The sequence below is a fragment of the Aethalodelphis obliquidens genome, unplaced genomic scaffold, assembly GCF_003676395.1.
Source record: "Aethalodelphis obliquidens isolate GAN/ISIS:26980383/991018 unplaced genomic scaffold, ASM367639v1 scaffold53, whole genome shotgun sequence".
NCBI classification, from domain to species: domain Eukaryota; kingdom Metazoa; phylum Chordata; class Mammalia; order Artiodactyla; family Delphinidae; genus Aethalodelphis; species Aethalodelphis obliquidens.
In genome coordinates this window covers 9,719,449-9,738,334 of record NW_020837997.1, presented here as the reverse complement: position 1 = coordinate 9,738,334, position 18,886 = coordinate 9,719,449, and the positions used below count along the sequence as shown (strand labels likewise).

General features: G+C 55.3%; 3 protein-coding genes across 7 annotated transcripts; 1 reads left to right on the top strand and 2 right to left on the bottom strand.

Annotated features, from left to right (window-relative positions):
* Nucleotides 1–2,118: 2,118 nt before the first annotated feature.
* ALKBH7 (alkB homolog 7, RNA demethylase) lies at nucleotides 2,119–4,005 on the top strand. Its single transcript, XM_027085327.1, has 4 exons — nucleotides 2,119–2,351; nucleotides 3,207–3,380; nucleotides 3,468–3,592; nucleotides 3,771–4,005. Exons 1-4 carry the CDS (start codon nucleotides 2,148–2,150, stop codon nucleotides 3,931–3,933), a joined length of 666 nt encoding a protein of 221 aa, XP_026941128.1. The 5' UTR covers nucleotides 2,119–2,147; the 3' UTR covers nucleotides 3,934–4,005.
* An 89-nt stretch (nucleotides 4,006–4,094) lies between these two features.
* Nucleotides 4,095–7,300, bottom strand: PSPN (persephin). 3 transcript variants are annotated; one of them, XM_027085329.1, is made up of 3 exons: nucleotides 6,847–7,300; nucleotides 4,644–4,812; nucleotides 4,095–4,559 (listed from the first exon to the last, which is right to left on the bottom strand). In XM_027085329.1, exons 1-3 carry the CDS (start codon nucleotides 6,937–6,939, stop codon nucleotides 4,252–4,254), a joined length of 570 nt encoding a protein of 189 aa, XP_026941130.1. In that variant the 5' UTR covers nucleotides 6,940–7,300; the 3' UTR covers nucleotides 4,095–4,251. The 3 variants fall into 3 exon arrangements, with proteins under 3 accessions (XP_026941130.1, XP_026941131.1, XP_026941129.1); XM_027085330.1 differs by having other exon boundaries at nucleotides 4,095–4,812; nucleotides 6,385–7,300; XM_027085328.1 differs by having other exon boundaries at nucleotides 4,095–4,812.
* Nucleotides 7,301–7,412: 112 nt separating this feature from the next.
* On the bottom strand, nucleotides 7,413–17,617 carry GTF2F1 (general transcription factor IIF subunit 1). 3 transcript variants are annotated; one of them, XM_027085324.1, is made up of 12 exons: nucleotides 17,287–17,617; nucleotides 17,154–17,200; nucleotides 16,530–16,602; nucleotides 14,940–15,133; nucleotides 13,949–14,119; nucleotides 9,434–9,618; nucleotides 8,718–8,871; nucleotides 8,447–8,625; nucleotides 8,272–8,345; nucleotides 8,061–8,199; nucleotides 7,759–7,876; nucleotides 7,413–7,651 (listed from the first exon to the last, which is right to left on the bottom strand). In XM_027085324.1, exons 1-12 carry the CDS (start codon nucleotides 17,296–17,298, stop codon nucleotides 7,447–7,449), a joined length of 1,551 nt encoding a protein of 516 aa, XP_026941125.1. In that variant the 5' UTR covers nucleotides 17,299–17,617; the 3' UTR covers nucleotides 7,413–7,446. The 3 variants fall into 3 exon arrangements, with proteins under 3 accessions (XP_026941125.1, XP_026941126.1, XP_026941124.1); XM_027085325.1 differs by having other exon boundaries at nucleotides 8,061–8,196; nucleotides 8,447–8,628; nucleotides 17,287–17,616; XM_027085323.1 differs by having other exon boundaries at nucleotides 8,447–8,628; nucleotides 17,287–17,614.
* Nucleotides 17,618–18,886: the final 1,269 nt, after the last annotated feature.

The window sequence follows — 18,886 nt, the reverse complement described above, 5'->3', positions numbered from 1 at the left end:
CCCTAGAGCCTGTGCTCTGCAACAAGAGAAGCCACCGCAGTGAAAAGCCTGCGCACCACACAAAGAGTAGCCCGTTTGCCACAGCTAGAGAAAGCCCACGCACAGCAACGAAGACCCAACGCAGCCAAAAACAAATTTAAAAAATAAAAAAAATAAAAATAAATAGGGGGGGCTTCCCTGGTGGCTCAGTGGTTAAGAATCCGTCTGCCAATGCAGGGGACACGGGTTCGAGCCCTGGTCCGGGAAGATCCCACATGCCACGGAGCAACTAAGCCCGTGCGCCACAACTACTGAACCTGCGCTCTAGAGCCCGCGAGCCACAACTACGGAGCCCGTGTGCCACAACTACTGAAGCCCATGTGCCTAGAGCCCATGCTCCGCAACAAGAGAAGCCACTGCAATGAGAAGCCAGCGCACCGCAACCAAGAGTAACCCCTGCTCGCTGAAATTAGAGAAAGCCTGCGTGCAGCAACGAAGACCCAACGCAGCCAATAAATAAATAAATAAATATGGGGACTTCCCTGGTGGCGCAGTGGTTAAGAATCTGCCTGCCAATGCCGGGGACACGGGTTTTCGAGCCCTGGTCCGCGAAGATCCCACATGCCGTGAAGCAACTCAGCCTGTGCTCCACAACTACTGAGCCTGCGCTCTAGAGCCCATGAGCCACAACTACTGAGCCCACATGCCACAAGTACTGAAGCCCAAGTGCCTAGAGCCCGTGCTCCGCAACAAGAGAAGCCACCACAATGAGAAGCCTGTGCACCGCAATGAAGGGTAGCTCCCGCTCACCAAAACTGGAGAAAGCCGGCCCCCAAAACGAAGACCCAACGCAGCTAAAACTAAATAAATAAATAAGTAAATAGGGACTTCCCTGGTGGTCCCGTGGTTAAGAATCCACGCTTCCACTGCAGGGGGTACAGGTTCAACCCCTGGTCAGGGAACCAAGATCCTACATGCCAAGCAGTGTCGCAAAAAAAAAAAAAAAAACCTGTAAAAATTTAAAAAATAAATAAATAGACAAAAGGATAAGGAATCTTTAAAAAGACAACCACAATATCATTTTCAAACTTTAAAAAAATAACAACACTTACCATGGTCGAATATTCAACCCATGTCAAAATTTCCCTGGTTGTCGCTATTTCTTTTTTTTAGTTTGTTCCAATCAGGATCCCAATAAGGTGCAGGCATTGCCGCTGGTTGATAAATCTTTAAGTGTCTTATTACTGCAGGTTTCCCCTTAATCTCTCAATCTCTCCCTCTTTTTCTTCTCTTTCCTTGAAATTCACCGGTTGGAGAAACATCGTTGTTTGTCTTGTGGACTTTCCCTCTGTCTGAATTTTGATGATGTGATTCTGTCCTTGGTATTTCCGGTAACCTGGTGTATGAATCTAGACAAATCTGATCGGATTCACGTTCCGCTTTTTGGCAAATGACCTCTCAGTTGAGGGTGCCTCCTAGCAGGAGGCACATTAAATCCAGTTGTCCCTCTCATGACGTTAGGAGGGAATGAGAGTCCTTGTCTAGAACCACCAATATTCCAATAAGGCCTGCAAAATGGTGACATGACAATTCTACCATTAAAGGAAGAGGATCTTTTGTTTATGTCCTGTTTTTAAGCTGGGAGCCAGCCTGTTTGTATGGGGGTGGGAATGACCCAGTAAAGAGAGGGGGAACGGGAGGCGCCTCGCTTTGACCTTTGACTGAATCCCCTAACTCCACAAACCTGGCCCCAGCCCATAATCACAGCCTTGACGTCACTCCCTTGACCCCTAGATCTCAGCCTAGCTGTACTCTGCCCTTAACCTCTAGCCTTGGCCCAATCCTTCTATGACCCCTGACCTCTGACCCCCGGCCCTATCAAGCCTTCGCCCACCGCCGCCCCGCCCTCTGGAAGACGGACTTTAGGCACAGCCATTAGTCTGAGTCACTGCGGTCGATGGCGCCCAATACCGCGGGAGAGGAGGCGGATCATGGGGAGAGCCAATAGCTCGAGAGGGCGAGCCGAGTAACAACCAGTAGCCTTGAGCGAGAGGCGGGACTCTGAGAAACGCCAATCGCTGGAAGGACTCGGCGTAACCACAGCCAATGGCTCTGGGGCGGGGGCGTGCTCCTGACCCCGGCAGCTTCCACGACCCGGCTCCGGGGCTATGGCCGGGAGTGGGCGGCTAGCGCTGCGGAGCGTGGCCGGGCAGGGCTGGGTGCGGGGCTCGGGGCCGGCCGTGCTAAGCCGCCTACGGGACGCGGCCGTGGTACGGCCCGGCTTCCTGAGCGCGGCCGAGGAGGAGACACTGAGCAGCGAGCTGGAACCCCAGCTGCGCCGCCGTCGATACGAGTACGATCACTGGGACGCGGTGAGGCTGCTGGCGCTGGGGGCGGAGCCACAGCGGGGCGGGACCTGGGACGTTAGGGGCGGGACGGGGAGTGGAGCCCTGGGGTGGGCGAGGCTACATCTGGGGGCGGGACCTGGGAATGGGGGCAGTGTCTTGAAGCTGAGGGGCCTTGCGGGCAGGGAGAGCGTTTTGGACGTGAGGGCAGGGTCGTAACAGGAGGCAGAACCTGGAACTGAGGGGTGTTTGGGGAACAGGACCAAAGTTAGGGGCGGAAACGGTGTGGAGGGAGTGAGGGAGGGTCACGGGTTGGGGGTGGACCTGGTGTTGGGTGGGATCATGTTGTGAATATTGAAGCTGGGCCAGCATTAGGGACGGCATCTGGGACTGAATTGGAGCCTGATGGTGGGTAGAAAGGACTGAGGCCAGGGGTTCGATCCCTGGTCCAGGAAGATCCCACACGCCACGGAGCAACTAAGCCCATGTGCCACAACTCCTGAGCCCAGACGCCACAGCTACTGAAGCCCGTGCTCCGCAACAAGAGAAGCCACCGCAATGAGAAGCCCGCTCGCCGCAACTAGAGAAAGCCTGCGCGCAGCAACGGAGACCCAACACAGCCAAAAATAAATAATATTTTTTAAAAAACGACTAAGGCCAGACCCAGATGGGTCAGGGTTGGGGTCTGAGACCCAGCATCATGGGGTAGATAGGACCAAGGTTGTGAGTTGAGGGTGGGGTCAAGGGTCATGCTGGAAAAACCAGGCCTTTGCTTTGCACTTCCACCACCCTCTCCCCCAACCCACCCTAGCCCCACAATGTGCCTTAGTTTCCCTTTTCCCCCCTGGGAGCTTCCAGGCTTGACCTGAGCTCTCTGGGCAGGCCATCCACGGCTTCCGAGAGACAGAGAAGTCGCGCTGGTCAGAGGCAAGCCGGTCGATCCTGCAGCGTGTGCAGGCAGCCGCCTTTGGCCCCGGCCAGACCCTGCTCTCCTCGGTGCACGTGCTGGACCTGGAACCTCGGGGGTACATCAAGCCACACGTGGACAGCATCAAGGTGTGCAGAGGCCAGTGCCTTGGAGTTCCCGGCTGGGGGTGAGCCGGCCAGGCCAAAGCCCACCTGCCAGTGTGTCCCCTCTTCCAGTTCTGTGGATCCACGATTGCTGGCCTGTCCCTGCTGTCTCCCAGCGTCATGCGGCTGGTGCACACCCAGGAGCCAGGGGAGTGGCTGGAACTCTTGCTGGAGCCGGGCTCCCTCTACATCCTTAGGTACTGGCAGCCAGGGAGCCCCCACCCCACCAGTAACTCCTGAGATGCCCACCCAGCACTTTGAGCACCTTCTCTCCTTCAGCCCTGACAGCAGACTCTACCCCCCACCGCAGGCGCTCTGCCTGGAACAGGGGCTGCCCTCACCCCACCCGGCCACAGCCTCTATTTTCTCTTGCAGGGGTTCGGCCCGTTATGACTTCTCTCACGAGATCCTTCGGGATGAAGAGTCCTTTTTTGGGGAGCGTCGGGTTCCCCGGGGCCGACGCATCTCTGTGATCTGCCGCTCCCTCCCTGAGGGGATGGGGCCTGGGGAGCCCGGGCAGCTGCCCCCACCCTGCTGACCCCGGGGCCCTCCCCCCCAGCTGCTCAAGACACCGTGTTTGTGAATAAAGTTGGAGAGTGGACAAGCTGGCCTTCCTGGCACCGGCTGTTTTGGGGGGCCGGAATCTGCAGGGGAAGCCCGGGACCCCACCTGCCCACCCGTCGGGAGCATCCCCGGCAGGACACACACTCACGAGGCTGGAGGAGCAGTTTCCTTTATTGCGCCCCTTGCTGGCGGCCCAAACCACCTCCCCTTCTCTTCGCCTCAGCATCCAAGCCTCCAATAAATAAGTCAGCTGAGCTCCTCCAGCGGCTGCAGGGCCCCAGGCCGGGCATTCTCAGCCGCCGCAGCCACAGGCTGCCGCCGAGAGCTGGGGCAGCCGCTGCCAGCGGTGGCGATCGTCGAGGAAGGCCACATCGGCGTAGCGGGTGGGGCGGCAGCAGGGCCCACCGTGGGCTCGGCCCTGACCCCGCAGCCGGGCCAGCGTCAGGCCGTGCTGGGTGCGGGCGCCGCGGGGACAGCTGCCGGCACAGTAGCGGAAGATGACCGTCTCCTCCGACGTGTAGCCCAAGCCCAGCTCGGCCACGGGCAAGGGTAGGCTCCACAGCTGGCACGGACCGGCCAGGGCTCGGCGCGGGCGGGTGCCTGCGGGGACAGGGGGCAGCTGACAGCGGGCAGGGTCTGGGCGGGAAGGAGTCAGGGAGCGCACGGGGTTCTGGGGGTCCTTACCCAGCTGCGGCCTCCAGGTCCCTCTGTCCACCACTGGCTCAGACAAGAGCTCCTCCTCTGCCACCGAAGCCCCCCAGGCCCCAGGGCCCCCGCGGAGGTCCAAGTGCAGGGTCAGGAGCAGCAGAGAGCCTAGCAGGACTCGTCCTGTGGCCATGGTGACGGGCAGGTCCTGAGGGTGGAGATGCCCTGCGTCCTCAATTTATCCCCCGCCTGAGCTGCGGAGATAACCTCTTCACTGCCGGCCGCTGCCCTGTCACAAAGGCCTCCGCGTCCCACACCTGGGGCCCAGGCAGTCCCTTTCCTCCTGCCCCACACCGCACATCCTTCTAAGAGTTAAGGGCGCACACCCCCCGCATACCCCATCCAGACATTCCACAGACCTATTTCCGACACCCCCTCCACCCCCTGATTTACGAGTGTCGTGGCGGCAGCCAGGGCCGAGCCCAGGGCGGGCAACCAGGGTCCCCACCCGACCTGCCATCTGGAGGGAGAGGTGGGGGGCCCCGTGGGTCCCCCACTGGGGGCTCTCCCCACTTGGGCAGGGTGCTGGGGCTCAGTAGCCCCTGTGTCACGCACCAGGTAGAGCAGACGTGGGTAGGGGGAAGAGGTGGGTTGGCAGGTGGGTGAGCTGATGGGGAATCCATCGTGGCTCCTGCCTGGAGGATTAAGACATCATGCCCCTGTCTCCGGGCCTGGCGGGGCCAGCATCAAAACAGGAAAGGGGAGAGGCCCGGGGACAGCCAAGAGCTGGGACACCAGGGGCAGGAAGCTCACCCCGCAGGGACTCCTGTCTCTAGAAGGCCAACCTGAGCCCCCTGGGACCTCAGTCCTGCCCTAGGGTCAGAGGGCATCAGAGCAGAGGGGCGGTTAGGCCCCACCCTGGTCCCGGCGACCTCCCTGCCCTTCCCATCACCCCAGGGAAGTGAGCCTCCATCCCCAGCCGTGAAAGGGGGCTAAACCAGAGTCCCTCCCACGTGGGGAGGACAGACAGAAGACGCATTTAGTGTGTAACGTGGTGCCTGGCACTGTGCAGTTGCGAGAGCTTCTGAGGCAAGGGAAATACGAACAGCTTGTGGAGGTTTGACGAGGTGCTCAATCTCACGCAGGTGAGACTGGCTTAAAACTCGGATGAGACTGTGCACCCAAGATTGGCAGACATCAAAGTGTGCTTACACCCGGCTGGGTGTGTGTGTGTGTGTGTGTGTGTGTGACACGGGCACGCCTGTTGGTAGCACTGTAAATCGGTAGCCGCTGAGCATTTGCTGCAGAAGGTGCAAATCACATCCCTGATCCAGGACACCTGCTCAGGAACTCATCCTCCTCAAGTGAGGCAAGATGCAAGCTCAGGGTTATTCGCTGCCTTTTGTATCAGCAAGAGACTGGAGAGGACCTCAACTCCACCCACAGGGGACCGCCTCAATGGTTTTGGTGTGGTTTTTCTTGCGCTGTTTATTGAGACTACTTTCAGATGGGGGGTGGGAATGTCACTTATCCAAAGTCACCCAGAATTAAGAAACACCGGTGGGATTTGGACCCAAGTCAAGCTGAATGGAAGACCCCTGCTCTGAACCACCGGGGCACATGGCCCGGCCTGGTGGGGAGGCCTTAGACCTCGGTCCACGTGGCAGGCAGAGCAGGGGTGAAATTGCCAGGGCAAGGGGCCATTGCTTCTCTCCCAAAAGGCCTGGCGGAAGGATGGGGAGGGAGGGTGGAATGACCTGGGACATTCCTAGGAATTAACCTGGCGTCTCAGGCATTCCCGCTCGGCAGCCAAGGGCCTGTGGAACTGGATGGGAAAGTTTTCCACCCGCAGTCTCCAGCTTGGGCAAGACGGAAGGCCGGCATCCTGCCCCCAGCTGGATCCCTCCAACGGGGGTTCAGAAGTACTCCTGCTGCCAAATTCCGCTTCCAGCAACGTGACTATCCACGAACTCAAAAAGCCCTCCTGCTACAGCACTCCTAGCAATGCTAGATAAAATAAACGCCTAACCAACTTGTAAGCATCTAAGGGAAGCCCCAGAAACATCACTGGGAAGTTGAAAAATAGGGGCCAGATGCCAAGATCAGCAAGAAGGGGGTTTGGGATTTTGTCGCCGTGTAGGGACAGAGCCACAAGCTGAGAACCACACCTAAAATGGGCTCAGGACAGGACTTCTGGGGCACCTGCTGGGAGCATAGGCAAAAACCATCTGGAAGGACTTGCCTGCAAAGCAGACCATGCGGGAGTCTCACAGATAGAGGCCCGAGCTGGCCATGAGTCCGCCATCCCAGATCCCAAAACATGAGAACAGATCATGAAAAGGAGTCAGGATACAGCAGGATGCCCGTGAGCTTCAGGTCCTAGGTGAGTGTGATGGAGACTGTAAGTCAAAGATGCTTAAAACTAAAAATGTGAAAGAAGGGATCAAAAACAGAAGGGGCCAGACACTCAAAACAGACCTGCTGATCTGAGAAAGAAACAAAGATAACTTGGAGAATTGGAAAACAGACAGTGAAACTAAGTACTGAATGGTTTAGGTGGTGGCTAAGCCACAGCTGAAGGGAGAACTGGTCAAAGGAAGACCTGAAAGAGATCACCCAGCAGAAGCCCAGTGGAGGAGGCTGAGGGGTAAGGAGAGGATTAAGTTCTAGAGGTTTCAGAAGCAGGGGACTGGAGACTGAGAGAAGTAAACTGTGGAGAAAACACTGGGGTCCTCAGACTCAGAGGGTGGGGTGACAGACGGGCAGCGGGACAGGAGGTGGTGAGTGTGGGAATCAAGAGCCCGAGGATTCTAGAAAACAGAGCCTGTTTATTGGGGGAGCCTCACTCCTTGAGGGAGAAGTGCATCTTGTCATTGATCATCTTGCGCTCGGGGTTCAGGCGCTTGAGGATCTGGGCCAGCACGTTCACCGTCTGCTCACTGCTCAGCCCCGTCTTCTTGGTCTGGAACTTCTTCAGCAGGTCCTTGGTGGTCATGGGCTTCCGTGTCAGGTAGCGGCGCACGGCATCCTCGGTCACCTGCACGTCGCTGGAGGTGGGCAGGTGGGTGTCAGCAGGCGGCCCTCCGTCCCCAAGGCCCCCTCCGAGGCCCCCCCCCAAGCCCCCTCCCTGCTCCTGCCATCCTCGCCAACTTACCCGCTGCTGGGAGTGGACTTCCCGGACTGGGGCTGAGGGGTGGACTTCCCCGACAGGCTCTGGGGCCCGGTGTCCAGCCGCAGCCGCTTGGCCGCCGGCGTCTCGCTGGTCCGCTTCCCTGTGGGAGCAGAGGCGGGGCTGAGCCTTGGGGCGGGGAGGCTGGACCCCTGGGGGAACCCCGGGCCAGCGATGCCAGGATTACATGTGCAAGGGGTTCAGGGGCAGGCAGACAGGATGCTGAAAGGGAGGGCAAGTACGGGGTCAAGAGGTTGAGGCGGGCAGGGCGGGATGGGGTGACTCACCCTGCTCCAGCTTGTTGGCGGCCGCCCGCAGGGTGGAGGAAGTGCTGCCCGTCTCCGTGCTGGGTGTGCCGGGCCGGCTGTTGCCCCGGGAGCTGCCACCCGACTGCTTCCGCTCCCTCTTGGGGGGCGTCTTCTTCTTCTGGGACACCAGAGTTGGGGATGTGAGTCTGGAGAGGGACACGCCGTCCCCCCGCCCCGGGCTGGGCCTTACCGCCATGAAGAGCGCCGAGGAGGCCTCGCTGTCGATGTCACTCTCCTCTGAGCTGTCCGACTCCTCGCTGCTGTCTGCGCAGGGCCAGAGGAGGGGCGTCAGGAGCGGAGGCCCCGCCCCCCCAGCCCCATCCCAGATCAGGGGCCTGGGCCGCGGCCGGGGGAGGCGCACCCACCTTTCCTCCGCTTCTTGTCCTGCGGCGTGGGCGCCTTCTTCTCCTCCTCGTCCTCCTTGTCCTCCTCAGGTGGCTTCTCCTCCTCGCTCTCCTCGCTGCTCTCACTCTGCTCGTCCACGCCCTTGGGGCCCTCCTCCTGCTGGGTGACCTTGGGCTTGCCCTCCAGCTCATCCTGGGAGCTGCTGCAAGACAAGCACAGAGCGGGCAGAGGGTGAGGGAATGCATGTGCAGGCCGGCCCAGGGTCTCACATTCGCCTCCTGCCTGCCTCACCTGGAGCCGTCGGACATGTAGTCCACCTCCTGGCCCTCAAAGTCCCCATCGTCACTGTCCTCAAAGGCCTCGTCGTCTGACCCCTTCTTCTTCTTCTTCTTCCTGCCCCCCTTGCTGGGCGGCGCCTTCTTCTTGGCTTTGAGGGCTCGGCCGCCTGGGGAAGGGGAGACAAGGGGAGGGGCTCGGATGGGCACACTTCACGCTTTGTGTATCCGATGACACCTGATGTCTCTGGGCCTTTGCCCTCTGGGGAGAGACACCAGGACCGGCCCCAATTCCTCCAAGAGGCAAAGAGCTGGCCCAGGGGCGCACCTCTCACCCACAGGCCAACCCGACTCCACACCCCCACCACCCCCTTCTCTCTCACACGCAGGGCCACCATCCCTGCCCTGTATCACCTGGGCAGCCAGAGACCAGGCCTTGGCCCAGAGCCCACTGGCATGACTCAAACTGGCCAGTCCTAAGCCGTTTCCTTGGAAACCCCAGTTGAGGCTGTGGCCGAGGCCTTCCTATGGCTCCCTGCTGCCTCCTACCAACCCTGGCGCTTCCCCAAGCGGACAATCTCCCGGGCCCAGGGGCCCATGAGTAACCAAGTTTTCCTTTCAGGGGCATTAACCTCTCTGAGTCATCACACAGCCACCTTGATAAATTATGACCGGGCACTAATCAGGCAGCTGTGCCGACCACCCCAGCCACGGAAGCTCTGCCAGCCTCACCCTCCTCGCCACTGGCCTCGCTGTCATCAGAGGACATCTCCAGGTCATCCTCCAGGTCATGGATGCGCAGCTCACTGGCCTTCTTGCGCCCACGCTTCTCCTTCTCCTCTTCCTCCTCGTCCTGGTCCTGGTCCTTGAGCCGCCGCTGCTGCATGATGCTGAAGTGGTTCAGGACTTTGTTTCTCCTGTGGGTGGGGGGCACAGCAGGGGCTGACAAGGGGCCTGGCTCCAGAGCCCGCCTCCAGCAGCTGGGCCTTGTCCCGGGTGCCACCCTGCACTTCCACCGGGCATTCCCCAGAGGGGAACCACAGACACATGTAGGTGAGAAGAGGGACAAGCTGACCCCGCACATGGGGACGCACAGGTGTGGCAGCAACAGCCTGAGATCACACAGGGAGAGCTGGCCCTCCTTCAGTTCCCGCTCTACCCGGAGTCCCTCAGGAGAAGGCCTCACGCGACGCTGATGCCCCAGCACCTCGCTTGGGCTCAGGGCCTCTCTCGGGCAACAGAATCAGGCCATATGATACAGTCACATCCGTCGCTTTTGTTGTAGTTCATGGGTGCCTTCTTTTTAATGGCAGGGGGTACTGGTGTTTCCATTTAGAGTGGTGATGAAAGTTTTTAAAAACGTGATTGCATTTAAAGACAGTCTTAGGGGACTTCCCTGGTGGCGCAGTGGTTAAGAATCTGCCTGCCAATGCTGGGGACATGGGTTTGAGCCCTGGTCCGGGAAGATCCCACATGCCACGGAGCAACTAAGCCCGTGCGCCACAACTACTAAGCCTGTGCTCTAGAGCCCACAAGCCACAACTACTGAGCCTGTGTGCCATAACTACTGAAGCGTGTGCCTACAGCCCGTGCTCTGCAACAAGAGAAGCCACTGCAGTGAGAAGCCTGTGCACTGCAACGAAGAGCAGCCCCCACTTGCCACAACTACAGAAAGCCTGTGTGCAGCAACGAAGACCCAACACAGCCAAAAATAAATAAATTTATAAAAAATTTTTAAAATAATAAAAATAAAGAGAGTCTTAGGATTGTATATAACAACAGGAGCAGAATTCATGGGTAGTATATAAATAAAAAAGAATGAAACTGTATTCAACATGGTACTGGAAGTCCTAGCCACAGCCATCAGATAAGAAAAAATAAGGAATCCGAATTGGAATGGAAGAAGTAAAACTGTCTGCAAATGACATGATACTATATACAGAAAATCCTGAACATACCACCAAAAAAACAATTAGAACTGATAAATGATACTGCAGGATATAAAACTAATATATACAAATCTGTTGTGTTTCTACACACTAACAACAAACTATCAGAAAGAAAAATTAAGAAAACAATCCCATTTACAATCGCATCCAAAAGAACAAAATACCTAGGTATAAATCTAACCGAGGAGGTGAAAGACTTGTACTCAGAAAACTATAAGAAAGAAATTGAAGATGACACGAACAAATGGAAAGATACACCATGCTCATGGATTGGGAGGATGAATATTGTTAAAGCGACCATTCTACCCAAGGCAATCTAGAGAGTCAATGCAATCCCTATCAAAACACCAATGGCATTTTTCACAGAACCAAAAAAATAATTCTGAAATTTCTATGAAAAGACAAAAGACCCCAAGTAGCCAAAACAACTTTGAGAAAGAACAACAAAGCTGGAGGTATCATGCGCCCTGCTCTCAAACTATACTACAAACCTACAGTCATCAAAACAGTATGGTACTGGCACAAAAACACATAGACCGATGGAACAGAATAGACAGTCTAGGAATGAACGCACATTATATAGTCAATAAATCTACAACAAAGGAGGCAAGAATATATAATGAAGAGAAGACAGTCTCTTCAATAAACGGTATTGAGAAAATGGGACTATTCTCTCACACTACACACAAAAATAAACTCAAAATGGATTAAAGACTTAAATGTAAGACCTCAAAGCATAAAAATTCTAGAAGAAAACATAAGCAGTATACTCTTTGACATTGGTCTTAGCAGTATTTTTTTGGATATGTCTCCCCAGACAAGGGAAACAAGAGCAAAAATAAATAGGGCAACACCAAACTAAAAAGCTTTTGCACAATGAAGGAAACCATCAGCAAACCAAAAAGGTTGCCCACTGAATGGGAGAAGGTATTTGCAAATGATATATCTGATAAGGGGTTAATATCCAAAATACAAAGAACTCATACAACTCAACATGAAAAAAGCAAACAATCTGATTAAAAAATGGGCAGAAGGGCTTCCCTGGTGGCGCAGCGGTTGAGAGTCCGCCTGCCGATGCAGGGGACACGGGTTCGTGCCCCGGTCTGGGAAGATCCCACATGCCACAGAGCGGCTGGGCCCATGAGCCATGGCCACTGAGCCTGCGCGTCTGGAGCCTGTGCTCCGCAACGGGAGAGGCCACAACAGTGAGAGGCCCACGTACCGAGGAAAAAAAAAAAAAATGGGCAGAAGACCTGAATAGACATTTTTCCAAAAAAGACATACAGATGCCAACAAACACATGAAGAGATGCTCAACATCACAAATGATCAGGGAAATGCAAATCCAAACTGTAATAAGAGGGCTTCCCTGGTGGCACAGTGGTTGGGAGTCCACCTGCCGATGCAGGGGATGCGGGTTCGTGTCCCGGTCTGGGAGGATCCCGCATACCGCGGAGCGGCTGGGCCCATGGGCCACAGCTGCTGAGCCTGCGCGTCCGGAGCCTGTGCTCTGCGGTGGGAGAGGCCACAGCAGTGAGAGGCCCGCGTACCGCAAAAAAAAAAAAAAAAAAACTGTAATAAGATATCACCTCACACCAGTCAGAATGGTTATTTTCAAAAGACAACAAATAACAAGGGTTGGTGAGGGTGTGGAGAAAAGGGAACCCTCGTGCACTGTTGGTGGGAATGTAAATTGGTGCAGCCACTGTGGAAAACAGTATGGAGATTAAATTAAAACTACCGTAGAATCCCAAATTCCACTTCTGGGTGTCTTTCCGAAGAAAAGAAAAACACTAACTCAAAAAGATATATGCACCCCTATGTTCATTACAGCACTATTTACAATAACCAAGATGTGGAAGATAAATACTGTACTTATATGTGGAATTAAAAAAAAAGAACAAACATAACAAAACAGAAACAGAGTCATAGATACAGGGAACAAACAGGTGGTCGCCAGAGGGAAGAGGAGTGAGGGGATGAGTGAAATAGATGAGGGAGATTACGAGGTACAAACTTTCAGTTGCAAAATAAATGTCACGGGGATAAAACGTACAGGATAGGAACAGAGTCAACGATGACACAGTATCTTTATATGGTGATGATGCAACTCGACTCATCGTGGTGATCATTTTGAAATGTATAGAAATATCGAATCAATAGGTTGTACACTAGGAACATAGTGATGTAGGTCAATGATACTTCAACCAACAAACTCACAGAGAAAGGAATCAGATTTGTGGTTACCAGAAGTGGCAAGAGGGGGAATTGGATGAAGGTGGTTAAAAGGTACAAACTTCCAGTTATAAGATAAATAAGTACTAGCGATGTATAGTGTATGACATGATTATGATTAATTACCACTGCTGTATGTTATATATGAAAATTTTGAGAGTAAACCCTAAGAGATCGCATCACAAGGAAAAATTTTTTTTCTTTCTCTTTTATTTTATACCTATATGAGATGATGGGTGTTCACTAAAAGTTATTGTGGTAAACATTTCATGGTGTATGTAAGTCAACTCATTATGCTGTACACATAGAACTTAGTGCTGGATGTCAATTACACCTCCATTAAACTGGAAGGAAGAAAAAAAAAAAAAACAGGAATGAAGCTCCATTACACAAGAATGTAAATGTACTTAACACCACTGAATGGGACACTTAAAAATGGTTGAGATGATAAATTTCACATATTTTTTTACTACAATTAAAATTTTTAAAAAATGAAGCAGCGATACACACTACAATGTGGATAAAGCTTGAGGACACCATGCTCAGTGATATAAACCAGACATAAAAGGCCAAACACTGTCTGATTCCACTCCCTAGAGGACTCAGATCCAGAGACAGGAAGTAGATGGTGGGGGCCGGGGGCTGGGGGAGGGGCTGGGGAGTCAGTGTTTCATGGGGACAGAGTTTCAGTTTGGGAAGATGAGAAAGTTCTGGAGGTGGAGGGGGCGGATGGCTGCGTACTTAATGCCACTGAGCTGTGCATTTAAAACTGGTAAATGTTACTTTATGTGTATTCTACCAGCAGTTGATCCAGCTGTGAGACCTGCCTGGGGGAAGCCATGTAGGCGGATTCCTGCTCCAGGGCTCAGCTCAGCCACTCCCCCATCCCTGGCTCTTGCACCGCCCTGTGCATCCCTGATGGTCCCATGTCCATTCCCCCACTGGACTGAGAGCTCCCTGAGGGGCTGGTGAGATCTGGCTTGGTCACCACTGAGTTCCCAGCTCCCAACCGGGAACGATGTTCGGGGGATGCACCTCATTTCCAGTCGTGCCCCCTCACTCACCTCTCCCACTCCTCCTCGGCCTCCTCGGCCGTGAGCGTGCGGTGCTTGGCCAGCGGCGTGAAGTTGTACCAGTTGTGCACGGGGAAGGCCTCAAAAGCCCCATCAGGGCACTGGGTAAAGATGTAGTAGGATGTGTTCTCTGTCACACCTCCCTTCTTTATGCCCTTGAACCTGCATGGAGTTAAGGTTACTGTCGGCCAGAGGAAGAGGCACCAGCCCCACCCTCATACACCCCGCTGCAACCCCAGGCCTACCCCCTCTCCAGAGCCACCTGAGTCCTCCCAGCAGAATCTGAGGCTTGGAAGGCCTTGAGCTGGCCCTTCGACTGTCTGAGCCTGGATTTCCACATCTGGGAAGCACGGCTCCCCACCTTGCAGAGAGGGCTTAGGGTTCCTTTGCATTATATATGTCATGGTCCTTTCTGGCCATGAAGAGCACAGGGCCCTACAGTCAGACCCCTCCGGATTTGCCTCCAGAATCTTCCTGGGGGCTGAACCACTGCCAGCCCCCTCCTGGCCTCTGGCATCACCCGCAAGTGGAGGCAGTCTTACAGCGTGCCCCTTCCCTGCCTACAGCCTTCAGGCTCCCCTGGGCCCCAGCCCACCCACAGTCCAGCTGCAGCCTGGCGCCCACCGCCCTATCCATCTGCCCACCCTGTCACTGTCATGCGCTGTGACAGTCCCTAGGGCTCGGCGCTTCGTGCCTTCGTGCTCGCTGTTCTGCCGAAGTGCCCTTCATCCCCCTAACCTCTGTCCTCCCCACCCCCCGAACCCAGGTGGCCCCTCGCTGGGTGCCACAGTACCAGAGCCCGGGCTTCGGGCATCCCGGCCCTCAGAGCTCCTGCCCGGGCATCCCGTCAGCTCATCTACCCAAGTAAAACCCTTCGCAGGAGGATGAGCTGTCACTCCTGGGCTGTTACCCCCGCCGTACAGCAGGCACATGAGAGTTCAGCCGAGGGCACCCGCGGAGTGGGGTCGAGAGCGGCACTTACTTCCGGCCTGATTTGCCATTGACTCGGAGCAGCCAAGGCTGGTCCTCGGGCCGGAACTCCTTGAGGACTATGCCGTACTTCTTCCTCCGCGCCTCCTCTCGGAGCCTGCGGTTGAACTCGCTGCCGGCGCCCGACTCGGGCATCTCCTCCTCTTGGTAAATCTTCTTGTTGCTCAGGTCGCGTTCCAGCCGGGCCTGGGAGGACAAGAAGCAACACCTCTCATCCGGGGGCCTGATCCCACCACCAACACCCTTTCCTCCCCCGAAGCTGCGCGGCGGGCACTCAAAGCCACCTGGTTGGCAAAAAGGCGCTCGGTGAAATGTGGGTGAAGGGATCTGGGCAAGCCCTGTACTATGTCAATTTTTGCAGCTTTTTGAAAGTTTGAAATTATTTCCCAGTGAAAAGTTAGAAAGAAAAAGATTGGCACTGACATATATACACTAATATGTATAAAACAGATAATTAATAAGAACCTGCTGTATAAAAAATAAATAAGTAAAATTCAAAAAAAAAAGAGAAAAGAAAAAGAAAGAAACCCCAGAACCCAGCCACTTCTCAAAATCTGTTTGCTCCAAACCCCATCATGGCTCACCTGGACCACAGCCTTCACCTCCGCCCCGTCCCCTTCACCTGCCCTCGACCCCACAGTGGCAAAAGCACTTTACAGTTCTCTGTTTCTAAGCCTTTAATGGCTTCTGCTGCGGATGGATGTTTGTGTCCCCCCAAAATGCCTTTGCTTTTTTTTGCTGCGCAGCTTGTGGGATCTTAGTTCCCCAACCAGGGATTGAACCCCGGCCCTCGGCAGTGAAAGCGTGGAGTCCTAACCACTGGACCACCAGGGAATTCCCCCAAAATGCATTTGTTGAAGCCTAATCTCCAGTGTGATGGTATCTGGGGTGGGGCCTTTGGGAGATGATTAGGTTATGAGGGTGGAGCCTTATGAGTGGGATGTGTGCCCTTATAAAGGATTCCAGAGAGCTCCGTCCCCCTTCTGCCAGGTGAGGACACAGTGAAAAGGTACCAGCTATGAAACAGGAAGCACACCCTCACCGGACACCAAGTCTTGTTGGCACCTTGATCTTGGACTTCCAACCTCTGGAACTGTGATAAATACGTGTCTGTTGTTTATAAACCACCCAGTCTCTGGTATGCTGCTATAGCAACCTCTACAAACTAAGACAGTTTCCAAAGACCTTTCTACAGGGGCCGCGGGCTTGTGCCCTGGTCCGGGAAGATCCCACGTGCCGCGGAGCAGCTAGGCCCGTGAGCCGTGGCCGCTGGGCCTGCGCATCCGGAGCCTGTGCTCCGCGACGGGAGAGGCCACGACAGTGAGAGGCCCACATACTGCAGAAAAAAAAAAAAATGCCCATCAGTGGACACAATTTCTCCTTTCAGGAGAAACCTCCTGCAGGGCCAGACATATCTCACCCCCAGGGATGCCCAGCAGCTCAGCCTGGGCCTTAGTCATCACTTATCTCCACCCAGGGACAGCTGAGGATACTAAGCCTTAGTTACTATCACAACTAAGCAACTATTACAACCACCAAGGCCAGGATCAGGTTCTCTCACGCCCTCAGAAACGGGACTTACCTGATTCCAAGTAGCGAGGTTGACCTTATCGGCTGCATTGAAAGCCATGATATTATATTTTTTGGTGGTATTTCTGGAATGGACAAGAAAAGGCAGTGCTCAATCATTCATTCATTCAGTAAACCCTCCCTGGCTCAGCCCTTTGTGCCTGCGCTCATGCTGGGGGCCCATAAAAGAACCCAGAGGTTCCCAGTCTGTCAGGAAAGTGGGATCCATACTCCCAAGCCCATTCAGAGAAAAGGGACAAAGATTTCTAGGAACCCAAGATATGGGGATAATTGGGAGCTCAGCCCTGGGCCGGGGGGTGGGCAGGCAGGGAATGCCTACTGAAGGAGGAAAATCCCGGAAGTGAAGAATCCACCCAGCAGAGTCACAGTTGGCATTCCTGCCAACTGTCACAGTTGGCATTCCTGCCAGAGGGAATGCTAGGCAGGGGGCTGCGTCTTACTGTATATTAATGTACTCGTTCATTCATTCACTCCATTCAAAAAAGTGATGCCCCAGAGGCCTCAGCTCAACCCCAGCCCTGGAAGGAGAATCAGGAGGTGCCAGGCACGTCTGGAGGCTCGTGAAATTTTAATCCCTTTTTGAGGGAAGAGGGGGAGGTGAGGGTCAGGGACTTACTTGGGAACTCGGACGACATACTCAGTGACATTCTGGCTGCTGGGGCCCTGAGGGGAGAGAAAGCAGGACGGTGAGTGGAGGGGCTACAGAACCCACCACCTGGACGCCCCGAACCGCCTCGCCGCACACTTACGAGGGCCGCCATGGGCGATGGGCGATGGTCGGGGACCGGTCCGAACCTCGTCCTTTTCGCCTTCCCCGGGGTCCGCGTCCCTCGGTCCCGCGGAAGCCACCCTCAAGGTGTCGGGCCTCTGGCTCCGATAGAAGACCCCAAGCCCGGGGTACAGCAGATCCTGGGAAAATCAATCCGGAGGCGGCACTGGGTCAGCGGTCAACCTCGGAGGCCTCTAGTGCCACACCTGCGCCTGCGCGGCCGCCTATACCGGAAGCGAAGCTCTCCAGCAGGCCGAGTCGCGGAAGCCGACTCTGAGCTAAAGACAACTCTTTCTACACCTGGAGCGCTGGCTGACCGCAATATATAGCGCGATAACCCCCATCACGCCGCGTGGGAACGCCCCCCCACGTGACGTCCCACTTACCACCGCGGGCATCTTGGGAGGGGAGGGAGAAACTCGCCCAGCTCGTGGGCTCTTGGACGCGTTTGCGCATGCGCTACTCCGCTCCGGAAGTGAGTCAGAGGAGGCTGCGTTACCACAGCAACCGAGGCCTTCTTCGCACCCAACTGCTGCGGCACTTACCTGAGCCACTTTCGGGTTCATTTCTTACCCCTAACCCCGGGGGTAACCCTATCGTCTCGCCAAATGATCGGGCCAGGGGCCCTTGGGACGTTGAACCGAGCCAGGAGGGGTCAGGGCCTAGGTGGGGATGGGGCGCGATCACCCCATAGGCTGCTGGCAGGATGGGTCTGTGCAAGTCCAAGCTGCCCCAAATGGGCAGGCCCCTGAGGCCCCAGGAGAAGGGTAATATCGCGGGGGTGGCTGGCTTACTGGGGGGAAGGGAAGGAGACTGTGTAGGGCAGGAAAATACAGGTACCCCACCCCCCCCAAGTCCACCCCCCCACGCCCCTCCTCCCCCACCGTGGTAGTCACAGAACTGCGCATGCTCAGGGTCAGTCATTCAGCGATCCAGTTTAGCGGTTGCTGTGCAGGGTTCTGGGCAGTCCACGGTGAATGTGGCAAACCAGCTCCCCGTCCTCTTGGAGATTACAGTGTGGTGGAGACAGTCTCCGAAAATGCTATCTACAACCCAGGAGGAACAGGGCTGCCACAGGGAAAGAGCAGGTGGCCCTGAGGGCTCAGGGAAGAGGGAAGGTTTAAACTAGGAGTTGGCTAAGAAAAAGGGGAGGGAAGCAAGACCACAAAACTGCATCATAGACTACAGCACTCCATAGATGTGTCTGATAGTTACGGACATTCATCTATTCCTCATCCACTACGATATGTCAGAAACCATGCCAACTACTAGAAATATAGGGACGAGAAAGACAGATAGACCCTGTCCTCATGGAGTACAGAGTCTGGCTGGGGAGACAAGAACAAGTAAACAGGCAGAGTCTTTACTGATCGTGGCCATTGCTGGAGGGAATGGGATTCTAAGACTGGGAATGAGGGACTTCCCTGGTGGCGCAGTGGTTAAGAATCTGCCTGCCAATGCAAGGGACACAGGTTCGTGCCCTGGTCCGGGAAGATCCCACATGCCGTGGAGCAACTAAGCCCGTGCGCCACAGCTACTGAGGCTGCGCTCTGGAGCCCGCGAGCCACAACTACTGAGCC

What these genes read in the sequence shown, in the direction of transcription:
- ALKBH7 (XM_027085327.1), top strand. Translation starts at nt 2,148, where the DNA reads ATGGCCGGGAGTGGGCGGCTAGCGCTGCGGAGCGTGGCCGGGCAGGGC. An exon ending in AGTACGATCACTGGGACGCG is followed by an intron (nt 2,352 to 3,206) that starts GTGAGGCTGCTG and finishes CTCTCTGGGCAG; the next exon opens with GCCATCCACGGCTTCCGAGA. An exon ending in GGCTCCCTCTACATCCTTAG is followed by an intron (nt 3,593 to 3,770) that starts GTACTGGCAGCC and finishes TTTCTCTTGCAG; the next exon opens with GGGTTCGGCCCGTTATGACT.
- PSPN (XM_027085328.1), bottom strand. Translation starts at nt 6,939, where the DNA reads ATGATCTGTTCTCATGTTTTGGGATCTGGGATGGCGGACTCATGGCCA. An exon ending in CCGCATGGTCTGCTTTGCAG is followed by an intron (nt 4,813 to 6,846) that starts GCAAGTCCTTCC and finishes CTCCACCCTCAG; the next exon opens with GACCTGCCCGTCACCATGGC.
- GTF2F1 (XM_027085323.1), bottom strand. An exon ending in GCCGAGGAGGAGTGGGAGAG is followed by an intron (nt 9,619 to 13,948) that starts GTGAGTGAGGGG and finishes CCCCACCCACAG; the next exon opens with GAGAAACAAAGTCCTGAACC. An exon ending in GGACAAGAAGCGGAGGAAAG is followed by an intron (nt 8,346 to 8,446) that starts GTGGGTGCGCCT and finishes GGCCCTGCGCAG; the next exon opens with ACAGCAGCGAGGAGTCGGAC.